The sequence below is a fragment of the Mya arenaria genome, chromosome 10 (assembly GCF_026914265.1).
Source record: "Mya arenaria isolate MELC-2E11 chromosome 10, ASM2691426v1".
In the NCBI taxonomy this organism is placed as follows: domain Eukaryota; kingdom Metazoa; phylum Mollusca; class Bivalvia; order Myida; family Myidae; genus Mya; species Mya arenaria.
In genome coordinates this window covers 24,998,590-25,016,594 of record NC_069131.1, presented here as the reverse complement: position 1 = coordinate 25,016,594, position 18,005 = coordinate 24,998,590, and the positions used below count along the sequence as shown (strand labels likewise).

Below are 18,005 nucleotides of genomic sequence, written 5' to 3'. Positions count from 1 at the left end.
GTCAACAGTGTCGACTAGGGACAATTTCAGTGACTTTTCAAAAGTGTTGAACTCATTTATTATTATTATTTCGGTTTAGTGTATTGTGTTTGTTGCTATTGATTATTTTTCATATTTGGTTTCGGGTATAATTTATTTGCATGTATTATTGTTTCTTCATAGTTCATATAAAAACCAAAACAAAACCGTACCTTCATATTCACCAACTCCTTTTAAATTTTTGTTACCGATCATCTACTTTATCATTAATCAATTATAGTTGACATGGTGATCAAATGTAGATTCACTTAGATGCTGACAGTTCGTGATAGCCTCTGGCTATTAGACCAATTAGCGTGACAGTTCATGACTGTAGAATACATCTTTTTGTATATAACAAGAAATTAGATATGCATACCTGTCACAAACTAGACGAAATCAGCAGTATATATGAAAGCATGGTACTCAGTTAGTGAAGGTTAGGTTTTGGGCATAAACTGGACATATAGCCCGTATGATACTTAAGAAGGTACATAACAAAATAAAGACTTAGAACACTTGAACAGTTGTTGGTTGTTTACTGAACGAACTATCACGAAAGTTAAGTGAGCGTTGGCATTACGCGACACGTAAAAGTTTGGCGCCTGCTGACCGAAGATATTCAAGAACAGGGTTGACGCGGAACACAACGGCGAAGTACGAACTTCCCTTAACAGCTTTAATGAATAAATTAATTTACTTACCCAATTCTGTCCTTGACATACCTCTGGGTGGCCACTATGGAAATTAATTACAATCATAACAGCTGGTGTTCTGCTTGTCAGTGTGACCGTTCTCATTCTTTGTCAATATCATTCTGCCTTCCTCAAATGTATTCCTAACCGATCGCGTCCCAAACCCCACCCACAATACAGTCAGGTGGTCTACAAGGCCAGTGAGGAATCTACTCTCGCCCAATCAGAGGCGAGGCCTGAAAAACCGGGTATCTGCAACCAATCAACGTCGGCTGCGAACCCAATGTCCGAAGCCATCCAACGACTTTATCCTTGCTTGGATCGGATGGATTTAAACCCTGAGGGCCACAATTAAAATTGTTGATAGCCACCGGGACTTCTGATATGTCACTAAAAAAATCGTCAGCCGACGATACCACAATATTGATGGACATCATTAATGAACTTGTACATAAAAATCGTTTACCTATTTATGGACTTATTCACTGAAGTACATGAGAAAATTCACTGTGTAGCGGCCCAACGCCAGGTCCATGTCTGCGTCTGCTGCTGTGAGGCCAGTTTCTCGCAGGTCGGTGAGAGCCCTCACCAGGAAAACGGCCGTGTTCCAAAGCGTTTGGACACGTGCCTCAGCGCATCTAGAGCTGCCGCCTCAAGGACCAGCAGCTTCGCCCATCCTTCCGGTCTTGCCACTTACATGGACGTGCTCCAGCTGCTCAAGTGACCGCCCACGGTCACCACCCACGAACATTACCATAGACGTCAACAGTGTCGACTAGGGACAATTTCAGTGACTTTTCAAAAGTGTTGAACTCATTTATTATTATTATTTCGGTTTAGTGTATTGTGTTTGTTGCTATTGATTATTTTTCATATTTGGTTTCGGGTATAATTTATTTGCATGTATTATTGTTTCTTCATAGTTCATATAAAAACCAAAACAAAACCGTACCTTCATATTCACCAACTCCTTTTAAATTTTTGTTACCGATCATCTACTTTATCATTAATCAATTATAGTTGACAGGGTTTTCTCAAGTTTAAATACCGAAGAGTATTTCTCTCCGATCAAAAGTCTCCATTAACACCATTCCTGTTGACACCTCATCATTAGCAAGTGTCATCATTATCGCAAGCAATTCACTTTGACACCAATTAACCTTGCGGGTTTAAGTAATGATAGTTTCTCCGATCTTTACCGAAATAATTATCACCTTTTATGACACTTCCTAAAAAAAGATTAGGGCGGAAACGCGTTGCGCGTTGAACTTCAACGCTTGTTAGATTTAAATTGGCGCTTGTTAAATTGATAAAAAAAATATTGGGAAAAATTATGGGGATAAAAAGTATAACGCAAGGGTTATTGGTGGCAAAACAAAACATTATTTTTTTTCTCTGGTTTCAGATATCGAAATGAAATTAAATAAAAATATATTAAGTAAGATGAAATAATTCCCATGATGAAATATTTCTTTTAAGAAAAATCGGACGAATGTCACGTAACGTCGTTACGTATCAACTTTAAAGTGCCACGTAACATAAAAGTTACGAATGAAACACTTAAAAGTAATAACAAAAATCAATAATAGAATTCAAAGTTTATTTGTATCAAAAAGTAAATACTTCATCATGGTGATCAAATGTAGATTCACTTAGATGCTGACAGTTCGTGATAGCCGCTGGCTATTAGACCAATTAGCGTGACAGTTCATGACTGTAGAATACATCTTTTTGTATATAACAAGAAATTAGATATGCATACCTGTCACAAACTAGACGAAATCAGCAGTATATATGAAAGCATGGTACTCAGTTAGTGAAGGTTATGTTTTGGGCATAAACTGGACATATAGCCCGTATGATACTTAAGAAGGTACATAACAAAATAAAGACTTAGAACACTTGAACAGTTGTTGGTTGTTTACTGAACGAACTATCACGAAAGTTAAGTGAGCGTTGGCATTACGCGACACGTAAAAGTTTGGCGCCTGCTGACCGAAGATATTCAAGAACAGGGTTGACGCGGAACACAACGGCGAAGTACGAACTTCCCTTAACAGCTTTAATGAATAAATTAATTTACTTACACAATTCTGTCCTTGACGTATCCTCTGGGTGGCCACTATGGAAATTAATTACAATCATAACAGCTGGTGTTCTGCTTGTCAGTGTGACCGTTCTCATTCTTTGTAAATACTTCATCATGGTGATCAAATGTAGATTCACTTAGATGCTGACAGTTCGTGATAGCCGCTGGCTATTAGACCAATTAACGTGACAGTTCATGACTGTAGAATACATCTTTTTGTATATAACAAGAAATTAGATATGCATACCTGTCACAAACTAGACGAAATCAGCGTATATATGAAAGCATGGTACTCAGTTAGTGAAGGTTAGGTTTTGGGCATAAACTGGACATATAGCCCGTATGATACTTAAGAAGGTACATAACAAAATAAAGACTTAGAACACTTGAACAGTTGTTGGTTGTTTACTGAACGAACTATCACGAAAGTTAAGTGAGCGTTGGCATTACGCGACACGTAAAAGTTTGGCGCCTGCTGACCGAAGATATTCAAGAACAGGGTTGACGCGGAACACAACGGCGAAGTACGAACTTCCCTTAACAGCTTTAATGAATAAATTAATTTACTTACCCAATTCTGTCCTTGACGTATCCTCTGGGTGGCCACTATGGCTACAATCATAGCAGCTGGTGTTCTGCTTGTCAGTGTGACCGTTCTCATTCTTTGTCAATATCATTCTGCCTTCCTCAAATGTATTCCTAACCGATCGCGTCCCAAACCCCACCCACAATACAGTCAGGTGGTCTACAAGGCCAGTGAGGAATCTACTCTCGCCCAATCAGAGGCGAGGCCTGAAAAACCGGGTATCTGCAACCAATCAACGTCGGCTGCGAACCCAATGTCCGAAGCCATCCACCGACTTTATCCTTGCTTGGATCGGATGGATTTAAACCCTGAGGGCCACAATTAAAATTGTTGATAGCCACCGGGACTTCTGATATGTCACTAAAAAAATCGTCAGCCGACGATACCACAATATTGATGGACATCATTAATGAACTTGTACATAAAAATCGTTTACCTATTTATGGACTTATTCACTGAAGTACATGAGAAAATTCACTGTGTAGCGGCCCAACGCCAGGTCCATGTCTGCGTCTGCTGCTGTGAGGCCAGTTTCTCGCAGGTCGGTGAGAACCCTCACCAGGAAAACGGCCGTGTTCCAAAGCGTTTGGACACGTGCCTCAGCGCATCTAGAGCTGCCGCCTCAAGGACCAGCAGCTTCGCCCATCCTTCCGGTCTTGCCACTTACATGGACGTGCTCCAGCTGCTCAAGTGACCGCCCACGGTCACCACCCACGAACATTACCATAGACGTCAACAGTGTCGACTAGGGACAATTTCAGTGACTTTTCAAAAGTGTTGAACTCATTTATTATTATTATTTCGGTTTAGTGTATTGTGTTTGTTGCTATTGATTATTTTTCATGTTTGGTTTCGGGTATAATTTATTTGCATGTATTATTGTTTCTTCATAGTTCATATAAAAACCAAAACAAAACCGTACCTTCATATTCACCAACTCCTTTTAAATTTTTGTTACCGATCATCTACTTTATCATTAATCAATTATAGTTGACATGGTGATCAAATGTAGATTCACTTAGATGCTGACAGTTCGTGATAGCCGCTGGCTATTAGACCAATTAGCGTGACAGTTCATGACTGTAAAATACATCTTTTTGTATATAACAAGAAATTAGATATGCATACCTGTCACAAACTAGACGAAATCAGCAGTATATATGAAAGCATGGTACTCAGTTAGTGAAGGTTAGGTTTTGGGCATAAACTGGACATATAGCCCGTATGATACTTAAGAAGGTACATAACAAAATAAAGACTTAGAACACTTGAACAGTTGTTGGTTGTTTACTGAACGAACTATCACGAAAGTTAAGTGAGCGTTGGCATTACGCGACACGTAAAAGTTTGGCGCCTGCTGACCGAAGATATTCAAGAACAGGGTTGACGCGGAACACAACGGCGAAGTACGAACTTCCCTTAACAGCTTTAATGAATAAATTAATTTACTTACCCAATTCTGTCCTTGACGTATCCTCTGGGTGGCCACTATGGAAATTAATTACAATCATAACAGCTGGTGTTCTGCTTGTCAGTGTGACCGTTCTCATTCTTTGTAAATACTTCATCATGGTGATCAAATGTAGATTCACTTAGATGCTGACAGTTCGTGATAGCCGCTGGCTATTAGACCAATTAGCGTGACAGTTCATGACTGTAGAATACATCTTTTTGTATATAACAAGAAATTAGATATGCATACCTGTCACAAACTAGACGAAATCAGCAGTATATATGAAAGCATGGTACTCAGTTAGTGAAGGTTATGTTTTGGGCATAAACTGGACATATAGCCCGTATGATACTTAAGAAGGTACATAACAAAATAAAGACTTAGAACACTTGAACAGTTGTTGGTTGTTTACTGAACGAACTATCACGAAAGTTAAGTGAGCGTTGGCATTACGCGACACGTAAAAGTTTGGCGCCTGCTGACCGAAGATATTCAAGAACAGGGTTGACGCGGAACACAACGGCGAAGTACGAACTTCCCTTAACAGCTTTAATGAATAAATTAATTTACTTACCCAATTCTGTCCTTGACGTATCCTCTGGGTGGCCACTATGGAAATTAATTACAATCATAACAGCTGGTGTTCTGCTTGTCAGTGTGTCAGTGTCATTCTTTGTCAATATCATTCTGCCTTCCTCAAATGTATTCCTAACCGATCGCGTCCCAAACCCCACCCACAATACAGTCAGGTGGTCTACAAGGCCAGTGAGGAATCTACTCTCGCCCAATCAGAGGCGAGGCCTGAAAAACCGGGTATCTGCAACCAATCAACGTCGGCTGCGAACCCAATGTCCGAAGCCATCCAACGACTTTATCCTTGCTTGGATCGGATGGATTTAAACCCTGAGGGCCACAATTAAAATTGTTGATAGCCACCGGGACTTCTGATATGTCACTAAAAAAATCGTCAGCCGACGATACCACAATATTGATGGACATCATTAATGAACTTGTACATAAAAATCGTTTACCTATTTATGGACTTATTCACTGAAGTACATGAGAAAATTCACTGTGTAGCGGCCCAACGCCAGGTCCATGTCTGCGTCTGCTGCTGTGAGGCCAGTTTCTCGCAGGTCGGTGAGAGCCCTCACCAGGAAAACGGCCGTGTTCCAAAGCGTTTGGACACGTGCCTCAGCGCATCTAGAGCTGCCGCCTCAAGGACCAGCAGCTTCGCCCATCCTTCCGGTCTTGCCACTTACATGGACGTGCTCCAGCTGCTCAAGTGACCGCCCACGGTCACCACCCACGAACATTACCATAGACGTCAACAGTGTCGACTAGGGACAATTTCAGTGACTTTTCAAAAGTGTTGAACTCATTTATTATTATTATTTCGGTTTAGTGTATTGTGTTTGTTGCTATTGATTATTTTTCATATTTGGTTTCGGGTATAATTTATTTGCATGTATTATTGTTTCTTCATAGTTCATATAAAAACCAAAACAAAACCGTACCTTCATATTCACCAACTCCTTTTAAATTTTTGTTACCGATCATCTACTTTATCATTAATCAATTATAGTTGACATGGTGATCAAATGTAGATTCACTTAGATGCTGACAGTTCGTGATAGCCGCTGGCTATTAGACCAATTAGCGTGACAGTTCATGACTGTAGAATACATCTTTTTGTATATAACAAGAAATTAGATATACATACCTGTCACAAACTAGACGAAATCAGCAGTATATATGAAAGCATGGTACTCAGTTAGTGAAGGTTAGGTTTTGGGCATAAACTGGACATATAGCCCGTATGATACTTAAGAAGGTACATAACAAAATAAAGACTTAGAACACTTGAACAGTTGTTGGTTGTTTACTGAACGAACTATCACGAAAGTTAAGTGAGCGTTGGCATTACGCGACACGTAAAAGTTTGGCGCCTGCTGACCGAAGATATTCAAGAACAGGGTTGACGCGGAACACAACGGCGAAGTACGAACTTCCCTTAACAGCTTTAATGAATAAATTAATTTACTTACCCAATTCTGTCCTTGACGTATCCTCTGGGTGGCCACTATGGAAATTAATTACAATCATAACAGCTGGTGTTCTGCTTGTCAGTGTGACCGTTCTCATTCTTTGTCAATATCATTCTGCCTTCCTCAAATGTATTCCTAACCGATCGCGTCCCAAACCCCACCCACAATACAGTCAGGTGGTCTACAAGGCCAGTGAGGAATCTACTCTCGCCCAATCAGAGGCGAGGCCTGAAAAACCGGGTATCTGCAACCAATCAGCGTCGGCTGCGAACCCAATGTCCGAAGCCATCCAACGACTTTATCCTTGCTTGGATCGGATGGATTTAAACCCTGAGGGCCACAATTAAAATTGTTGATAGCCACCGGGACTTCTGATATGTCACTAAAAAAATCGTCAGCCGACGATACCACAATATTGATGGACATCATTAATGAACTTGTACATAAAAATCGTTTACCTATTTATGGACTTATTCACTGAAGTACATGAGAAAATTCACTGTGTAGCGGCCCAACGCCAGGTCCATGTCTGCGTCTGCTGCTGTGAGGCCAGTTTCTCGCAGGTCGGTGAGAGCCCTCACCAGGAAAACGGCCGTGTTCCAAAGCGTTTGGACACGTGCCTCAGCGCATCTAGAGCTGCCGCCTCAAGGACCAGCAGCTTCGCCCATCCTTCCGGTCTTGCCACTTACATGGACGTGCTCCAGCTGCTCAAGTGACCGCCCACGGTCACCACCCACGAACATTACCATAGACGTCAACAGTGTCGACTAGGGACAATTTCAGTGACTTTTCAAAAGTGTTGAACTCATTTATTATTATTATTTCGGTTTAGTGTATTGTGTTTGTTGCTATTGGTTAATTTTTCATATTTGGTTTCGGGTATAATTTATTTGCATGTATTATTGTTTCTTCATAGTTCATATAAAAACCAAAACAAAACCGTACCTTCATATTCACCAACTCCTTTTAAATTTTTGTTACCGATCATCTACTTTATCATTAATCAATTATAGTTGACAGGGTTTTCTCAAGTTTAAATACCGAAGAGTATTTCTCTCCGATCAAAAGTCTCCATTAACACCATTCCTGTTGACACCTCATCATTAGCAAGTGTCATCATTATCGCAAGCAATTCACTTTGACACCAAGTAACCTTGCGGGTTTAAGTAATGATAGTTTCTCCGATCTTTACCGAAATAATTATCACCTTTTATGACACTTCCTAAAAAAAGATTAGGGCGGAAACGCGTTGCGCGTTGAACTTCAACGCTTGTTAGATTTAAATTGGCGCTTGTTAAATTGATAAAAAAAATATTGGGAAAAATTATGGGGATAAAAAGTATAACGCAAGGGTTATTGGTGGCAAAACAAAACATTATTTTTTTTCTCTGGTTTCAGATATCGAAATGAAATTAAATTAAAATATATTAAGTAAGATGAAATAATTCCCATGATGAAATATTTCTTTTAAGAAAAATCGGACGAATCTCACGTAACGTCGTTACGTATCAACTTTAAAGTGCCACGTAACATAAAAGTTACGAATGAAACACTTTAAAGTAATAACAAAAATCAATAATAGAATTCAAAGTTTATTTGTATCAAAAAGTAAATACTTCATCATGGTGATCAAATGTAGATTCACTTAGATGCTGACAGTTCGTGATAGCCGCTGGCTATTAGACCAATTAGCGTGACAGTTCATGACTGTAGAATACATCTTTTTGTATATAACAAGAAATTAGATATGCATACCTGTCACAAACTAGACGAAATCAGCAGTATATATGAAAGCATGGTACTCAGTTAGTGAAGGTTAGGTTTTGGGCATAAACTGGACATATAGCCCGTATGATACTTAAGAAGGTACATAACAAAATAAAGACTTAGAACACTTGAACAGTTGTTGGTTGTTTACTGAACGAACTATCACGAAAGTTAAGTGAGCGTTGGCATTACGCGACACGTAAAAGTTTGGCGCCTGCTGACCGAAGATATTCAAGAACAGGGTTGACGCGGAACACAACGGCGAAGTACGAACTTCCCTTAACAGCTTTAATGAATAAATTAATTTACTTACCCAATTCTGTCCTTGACGTATCCTCTGGGTGGCCACTATGGAAATTAATTACAATCATAACAGCTGGTGTTCTGCTTGTCAGTGTGACCGTTCTCATTCTTTGTCAATATCATTCTGCCTTCCTCAAATGTATTCCTAACCGATCGCGTCCCAAACCCCACCCACAATACAGTCAGGTGGTCTACAAGGCCAGTGAGGAATCTACTCTCGCCCAATCAGAGGCGAGGCCTGAAAAACCGGGTATCTGCAACCAATCAGCGTCGGCTGCGAACCCAATGTCCGAAGCCATCCAACGACTTTATCCTTGCTTGGATCGGATGGATTTAAACCCTGAGGGCCACAATTAAAATTGTTGATAGCCACCGGGACTTCTGATATGTCACTAAAAAAATCGTCAGCCGACGATACCACAATATTGATGGACATCATTAATGAACTTGTACATAAAAATCGTTTACCTATTTATGGACTTATTCACTGAAGTACATGAGAAAATTCACTGTGTAGCGGCCCAACGCCAGGTCCATGTCTGCGTCTGCTGCTGTGAGGCCAGTTTCTCGCAGGTCGGTGAGAGCCCTCACCAGGAAAACGGCCGTGTTCCAAAGCGTTTGGACACGTGCCTCAGCGCATCTAGAGCTGCCGCCTCAAGGACCAGCAGCTTCGCCCATCCTTCCGGTCTTGCCACTTACATGGACGTGCTCCAGCTGCTCAAGTGACCGCCCACGGTCACCACCCACGAACATTACCATAGACGTCAACAGTGTCGACTAGGGACAATTTCAGTGACTTTTCAAAAGTGTTGAACTCATTTATTATTATTATTTCGGTTTAGTGTATTGTGTTTGTTGCTATTGATTATTTTTCATGTTTGGTTTCGGGTATAATTTATTTGCATGTATTATTGTTTCTTCATAGTTCATATAAAAACCAAAACAAAACCGTACCTTCATATTCACCAACTCCTTTTAAATTTTTGTTACCGATCATCTACTTTATCATTAATCAATTATAGTTGACATGGTGATCAAATGTAGATTCACTTAGATGCTGACAGTTCGTGATAGCCGCTGGCTATTAGACCAATTAGCGTGACAGTTCATGACTGTAGAATACATCTTTTTGTATATAACAAGAAATTAGATATGCATACCTGTCACAAACTAGACGAAATCAGCAGTATATATGAAAGCATGGTACTCAGTTAGTGAAGGTTAGGTTTTGGGCATAAACTGGACATATAGCCCGTATGATACTTAAGAAGGTACATAACAAAATAAAGACTTAGAACACTTGAACAGTTGTTGGTTGTTTACTGAACGAACTATCACGAAAGTTAAGTGAGCGTTGGCATTACGCGACACGTAAAAGTTTGGCGCCTGCTGACCGAAGATATTTAAGAACAGGGTTGACGCGGAGCACAACGGCGAAGTACGAACTTCCCTTAACAGCTTTAATGAATAAATTAATTTACTTACCCAATTCTGTCCTTGACGTATCCTCTGGGTGGCCACTATGGAAATTAATTACAATCATAACAGCTGGTGTTCTGCTTGTCAGTGTGACCGTTCTCATTCTTTGTAAATACTTCATCATGGTGATCAAATGTAGATTCACTTAGATGCTGACAGTTCGTGATAGCCGCTGGCTATTAGACCAATTAGCGTGACAGTTCATGACTGTAGAATACATCTTTTTGTATATAACAAGAAATTGGATATGCATACCTGTCACAAACTAGACGAAATCAGCAGTATATATGAAAGCATGGTACTCAGTTAGTGAAGGTTAGGTTTTGGGCATAAACTGGACATATAGCCCGTATGATACTTAAGAAGGTACATAACAAAATAAAGACTTAGAACACTTGAACAGTTGTTTGTTGTTTACTGAACGAACTATCACGAAAGTTAAGTGAGCGTTGGCATTACGCGACACGTAAAAGTTTGGCGCCTGCTGACCGAAGATATTCAAGAACAGGGTTGACGCGGAACACAACGGCGAAGTACGAACTTCCCTTAACAGCTTTAATGAATAAATTAATTTACTTACCCAATTCTGTCCTTGACGTATCCTCTGGGTGGCCACTATGGAAATTAATTACAATCATAACAGCTGGTGTTCTGCTTGTCAGTGTGACCGTTCTCATTCTTTGTCAATATCATTCTGCCTTCCTCAAATGTATTCGTAACCGATCGCGTCCCAAACCCCACCCACAATACAGTCAGGTGGTCTACAAGGCCAGTGAGGAATCTACTCTCGCCCAATCAGAGGCGAGGCCTGAAAAACCGGGTATCTGCAACCAATCAACGTCGGCTGCGAACCCAATGTCCGAAGCCATCCAACGACTTTATCCTTGCTTGGATCGGATGGATTTAAACCCTGAGGGCCACAATTAAAATTGTTGATAGCCACCGGGACTTCTGATATGTCACTAAAAAAATCGTCAGCCGACGATACCACAATATTGATGGACATCATTAATGAACTTGTACATAAAAATCGTTTACCTATTTATGGACTTATTCACTGAAGTACATGAGAAAATTCACTGTGTAGCGGCCCAACGCCAGGTCCATGTCTGCGTCTGCTGCTGTGAGGCCAGTTTCTCGCAGGTCGGTGAGAGCCCTCACCAGGAAAACGGCCGTGTTCCAAAGCGTTTGGACACGTGCCTCAGCGCATCTAGAGCTGCCGCCTCAAGGACCAGCAGCTTCGCCCATCCTTCCGGTCTTGCCACTTACATGGACGTGCTCCAGCTGCTCAAGTGACCGCCCACGGTCACCACCCACGAACATTACCATAGACGTCAACAGTGTCGACTAGGGACAATTTCAGTGACTTTTCAAAAGTGTTGAACTCATTTATTATTATTATTTCGGTTTAGTGTATTGTGTTTGTTGCTATTGATTATTTTTCATATTTGGTTTCGGGTATAATTTATTTGCATGTATTATTGTTTCTTCATAGTTCATATAAAAACCAAAACAAAACCGTACCTTCATATTCACCAACTCCTTTTAAATTTTTGTTACCGATCATCTACTTTATCATTAATCAATTATAGTTGACAGGGTTTTCTCAAGTTTAAATACCGAAGAGTATTTCTCTCCGATCAAAAGTCTCCATTAACACCATTCCTGTTGACACCTCATCATTAGCAAGTGTCAATATTATCGCGAGCAATTCACTTTGACACCAATTAACCTTGCGGGTTTAAGTAATGATAGTTTCTCCGATCTTTACCGAAATAATTATCACCTTTTATGACACTTCCTAAAAAAAGATTAGGGCGGAAACGCGTTGCGCGTTGAACTTCAACGCTTGTTAGATTTAAATTGGCGCTTGTTAAATTGATAAAAAAAAATATTGGGAAAAATTATGGGGATAAAAAGTATAACGCAAGGGTTATTGGTGGCAAAACAAAACATTATTTTTTTTCTCTGGTTTCAGATATCGAAATTAAATTAAATTAAAATATATTAAGTAAGATGAAATAATTCCCATGATGAAATATTTCTTTTAAGAAAAATCGGACGAATGTCACGTAACGTCGTTACGTATCAACTTTAAAGTGTCACGTAACATAAAAGTTACGTATGAAACACTTTAAAGTAATAACATAAATCAATAATAGAATTCAAAGTTTATTTGTATCAAAAAGTAAATACTTCATCATGGTGATCAAATGTAGATTCACTTAGATGCTGACAGTTCGTGATAGCCGCTGGCTATTAGACCAATTAGCGTGACAGTTCATGACTGTAGAATACATCTTTTTGTATATAACAAGAAATTAGATATGCATACCTGTCACAAACTAGACGAAATCAGCAGTATATATGAAAGCATGGTACTCAGTTAGTGAAGGTTAGGTTTTGGGCATAAACTGGACATATAGCCCGTATGATACTTAAGAAGGTACATAACAAAATAAAGACTTAGAACACTTGAACAGTTGTTGGTTGTTTACTGAACGAACTATCACGAAAGTTAAGTGAGCGTTGGCATTACGCGACACGTAAAAGTTTGGCGCCTGCTGACCGAAGATATTCAAGAACAGGGTTGACGCGGAACACAACGGCGAAGTACGAACTTCCCTTAACAGCTTTAATGAATAAATTAATTTACTTACCCAATTCTGTCCTTGACGTATCCTATGGGTGGCCACTATGGAAATTAATTACAATCATAACAGCTGGTGTTCTGCTTGTCAGTGTGACCGTTCTCATTCTTTGTAAATACTTCATCATGGTGATCAAATGTAGATTCACTTAGATGCTGACAGTTCGTGATAGCCGCTGGCTATTAGACCAATTAGCGTGACAGTTCATGACTGTAGAATACATCTTTTTGTATATAACAAGAAATTAGATATGCATACCTGTCACAAACTAGACGAAATCAGCAGTATATATGAAAGCATGGTACTCAGTTAGTGAAGGTTAGGTTTTGGGCATAAACTGGACATATAGCCCGTATGATACTTAAGAAGGTACATAACAAAATAAAGACTTAGAACACTTGAACAGTTGTTGGTTGTTTACTGAACGAACTATCACAAAAGTTAAGTGAGCGTTGGCATTACGCGACAGCCAACGAGAGTGATTAAAGTTGCGATAGCTTGTTTCACAATCGTTGTATAATTTAAGTAAGTTTAAACTAACACAAAACAATTAAAAGCAGTGCATGCATTAGCGAAAACATGAACAATTTTGTAAAACATCAGTTACATACATGTTACACAATAATAAAGAATAATTAAGATACTTTTACAGTAATACATGTGAGGATTTCTTTTAAAGGTGATTTTAGAGGTGATTTTAGTCTCTTATCTTTAAAGCCTGGTACAGATAGAACGCAAATTTATTTTACTTAAATTAAGTATAAAGTAATGATATAATTTTTTATCGTACTTAGATTTTTTCACATACTATCTAGGAATATAAGTCTGTCGTATATCATTATACAATATTTACACCGCAACGTCCATTCCTTATATGAACTGCCTTTTGGCAATTGCGTTCATCATTCAATGGACGCAACATCTTCGGATATGTTCGGATCGCAATTCATCGCATAACAATATACATGAAAAATATTGATCTTGTGATTGTTTGTATTGTGTCAGCAGGTCCCGTAAAATATAAATCAACATTTTAGAAAAAAATTTTTTTTAACTATATTGATGCCATCCGTGTTTACATTTTACGTTTAAAAGTGATTTCAAGTGATTGATCTTTTCCCGCGTTATTGTGACGCCATTTGAAAAAAAAAAATGCTTCCGGTTACAGTCGGGTCGTTCTATTTACAGAATGGGTAAGAAAGGGTCACTGAAAGGTTTTCTGAAATGAAATGAAATAAAATATTTTGACAATAATTGAATAAAATAATGAACTATTGGTGTAAATATAAGTCATGAATTGCGGGGTTGATGTCATTATCGGGGATACACACTTTGACCAGCCCAATTGCGTTCATACCCCGATAATGACATCAACCCCGCAAATCATTCCTTAATTAAAGAAACTAAAACAAATGACATTGATCTTCAATATCGTTTAAATTAAGACTAAATAAGACTAATTAAATAATTACATTGTATCATTAAAAGTATATCGACTGAAGAGCGTAAGTGATTGGAGTAAACCATATCTCATCCTGCAAACTTGTTTTGTCATTTATCAATGATTTGACCCGATATTGCAAAATTCATTTCAGAGCTAAATAGGATTTTCATCTTTAAAGTTCAGGCATTATGTTACATCATAAAATAAAAATGAGTTGTATATCACAGGACTGCACCAAAAATATAAAAAAAAAATGTTTTGTTTTTTATATTTTCCAATTTGCCTCCGTGACTGCTTTTAAACTTGTTTTGCCCGTACTTCCCACCTAGTTTGTTCCAACCTCACAACATGATATCCTTCATTGATTTACATTGCAAGCATGCCTTTCTTGACAATCGCCACTTCAACACTTTCAGAGTTTTATTTATATTATATAATTTTATGGAACAATTTAAAATATGTTTTATCACATGATTTTCTTTAATCGAGTGTAAAACAATCTTTTCGCACTTTATTGTATTCCACTATTCCCCCTAGTAATAAAACTCACCACGAAAACGTTTTCAAACTTGCTAAAGGCTTGCTTTATAACATTTCCTACACTCGTTTCATAAATGTTTTAATCAAAAGGCAACACATGTAAGTTTCTGAAATAAAGGCATATCTCAACTTAATAGTACTTGTATCATTACCTGAAATCCTAATTTTAGCTTTATCGAAATAAATTTTGCATGATATAAGATTTCTAGGTATTTAGTCCTTTGCTTTATGTATTATTATTATTTTATTTTTTTAGGTGACCAAGACAACTGGTTTACATCATACAATAAAAACTTCACTGCTAAGGGCAGCTACTGTGGCGACATAGCCCAGGGTGGGTGGTGGTACTACAGCTGTTCATACATCAACTTGAACGGGCCGTACAAGACACCAGGCATAATACCAACTGGGGTTATCGATAAACATTTCATGTATTATTACTCATTTAGACATAATGAGGCTTTGAAGGCATCTAGAATGATGCTGCGTAGATTATTTTGAACTAGGTTTTGGTTGTTATTTTTCATGAACGTGCTTGTATATATCTTTTTCTATGACTCAAAAAAAACGTTACCTTACTACCAGTAAAGAGTTATATTTAACTTTCATTTATGTACAAGTACATGACTTATTAATATGTTGAATAATAACGTACAGCAAAACATTGTTATGAATAAATGATAATCAACTTGTCTATAGATGTTCCAAAATGTTTAAACAATGAACGTTTTAAAGTACTTACCAAAAGTAAAATAATGTGTTTTGTTCCTGTATTCATTAGAACTCGGTTATCATGTTTAATACAATCATGTATATGTTGTTTTAAAACGATTTCTTAATTGTTATGCGCTATAACGTCACTGTACCCATATACTCAATTGCCTTATATTATACTTTTGCAATGTTAATTGCCATTTGTAAACGTGCAGTATATTAATACACACGGGAAAGTGATTGAATACACTCACACGTATACATTTTCCTTACATTTTTTTTTCAAATCAATACTATGACTGGTTTTCTTTAACAAACAAAACCGCATGTCATTTAATATTACATTTAATATTTTTTATCGTTTTTTTTCCAACGTACCGAAGAAAATGAATAAAACAAAAGAAAAAATATATTGATGTTACTTATGTCCTTTAAGTCATAGACATGGAATCGTTTTATACAAAGCGTCTTATATTATAAGATATAATTAAATATTTTCGTATTTCTTAATAAATTTTATAAACATAAATACAATAAACTAAGCTTTTCTTAAGAATTCTGTTATACAGCCCCTGATCGTTATATTTGGTCTAATAAATAAACAAAGAAGCTCAGACAGTATATTTATTAATATCTCTTTTGACATTCTTTTCTCAATGGTTAACAAATATGCCAAAACTGTCATATTGAGCTAAACCTGAAACTTGTGATTTGGAGAAATGGAAGATTGATTTATAATTTATTATTTTAAAGTCAAGGGACTTTGGCTGTTCAGGTCTCAGCTGGGCTTTGGCGCGGTGGGACATTTCTTCTTGGGCCGCAAAACATCGACTGGTCCTGCATATAAAACAGTACCTTCTTAAGATAATAACAATTTGGCTCGTCTAGTACAGTAGAATGATTTTAACACTGTGTAAGTCAGGATCTGGTCGTAATTGAGTTATCGCAGACAACATCTCAATAAACGAAGACTTCATATCTTCACATCATTAGTTCACAAACTACAACTGAACTGAAAATATAAGGCATAAACCTATACAGATGTATACCATACATATAAACGAAACACAGGCCTTGACCAACTGACACCGGGGACCGCAAAGGCATGTTACTTATTCCAATACAAATGTTACATGGGCAAGACTTTAACAGTACCAGGGACCGCATACCAACGAAAACCACACCACAATATAACCGGCATCGAGGGTCACACATCAAAGACACTTGAGTGCGTGAATCACGGCACAACAGCTATTATAAAGCTGGTACCGAGTGTAAAATATCAAGACACTTGTTGACGTATACCAACGGCACAAAAGCTACAATAAAATTGGCAGAGGGGAACACATATAAGAGACATTTGGGGCGCTGTATCAACAGCACACAAAATCAGCTACATTAAAAGTGGCTATGAGGAACCGTATATCAATGGCATGTGAGTTGCTAAACGACAAGTTCACGGGGCAATGCATCAACGACACTAAGGGTTGTGTATCAATAGTACGCGAGATACAATACATACAATTGGCACATTAGTCCAAACATCAAAGCCATTTGCGGCTGTGTTTTAACGACACTCAAGCAAAATTCAACAGACACAGGTAGCCACACATCAAAGATATTTGGGGTCGTGTATGGGCGACACTCGAGCAAAATTCAACAGACACAGGTAGCCACACATCAAAGATATTTGGGGTCGTGTATGGGCGACACTCGAGCAAAATTCAACAGACACAGGTAGCCACACATCAAAGATATTTGGGGTCGTGTATGGGCGACACTCGAGCAAAATTCAACAGACACAGGTAGCCACACATCAAAGATATTTGTGGTCGTGTATGGGCGACACTCGAGCAAAATTCAACAGACACAGGTAGCCACACATCAAAGATATTTGTGGTCGTGTATTAACGACACTCAAGCAAAATTCAACAGACACAGGTAGCCACACATCAAAGATATTTGTGGTCGTGTATGGGCGACACTCGAGCAAAATTCAACAGACACAGGTAGCCACACATCAAAGATATTTGTGGTCGTGTATGGGCGACACTCGAGCAAAATTCAACAGACACAGGTAGCCACACATCAAAGATATTTGTGGTCGTGTATGGGCGACACTCGAGCAAAATTCAACAGACACAGGTAGCCACACATCAAAGATATTTGGGGTCGTGTATGGGCGACACTCGAGCAAAATTCAACAGACACAGGTAGC

The 18,005-nt window shown here is 38.5% G+C and overlaps 1 protein-coding gene across 1 annotated transcript in view; it reads left to right on the top strand.

Annotated features, from left to right (window-relative positions):
* LOC128204507 (microfibril-associated glycoprotein 4-like) overlaps positions 1-16,064 on the top strand; it is a 45,954-nt gene extending 29,890 nt beyond the window's left edge. Inside the window, exon 9 of the mRNA XM_052905920.1 lies at positions 15,330-16,064. Within this exon, the coding sequence (XP_052761880.1) occupies positions 15,330-15,574 (245 nt within the window). The 3' untranslated portion in view covers positions 15,575-16,064. The remainder of the gene's footprint in view (positions 1-15,329) is intronic.
* The last annotated feature ends 1,941 nt before the right edge of the window (positions 16,065-18,005 follow it).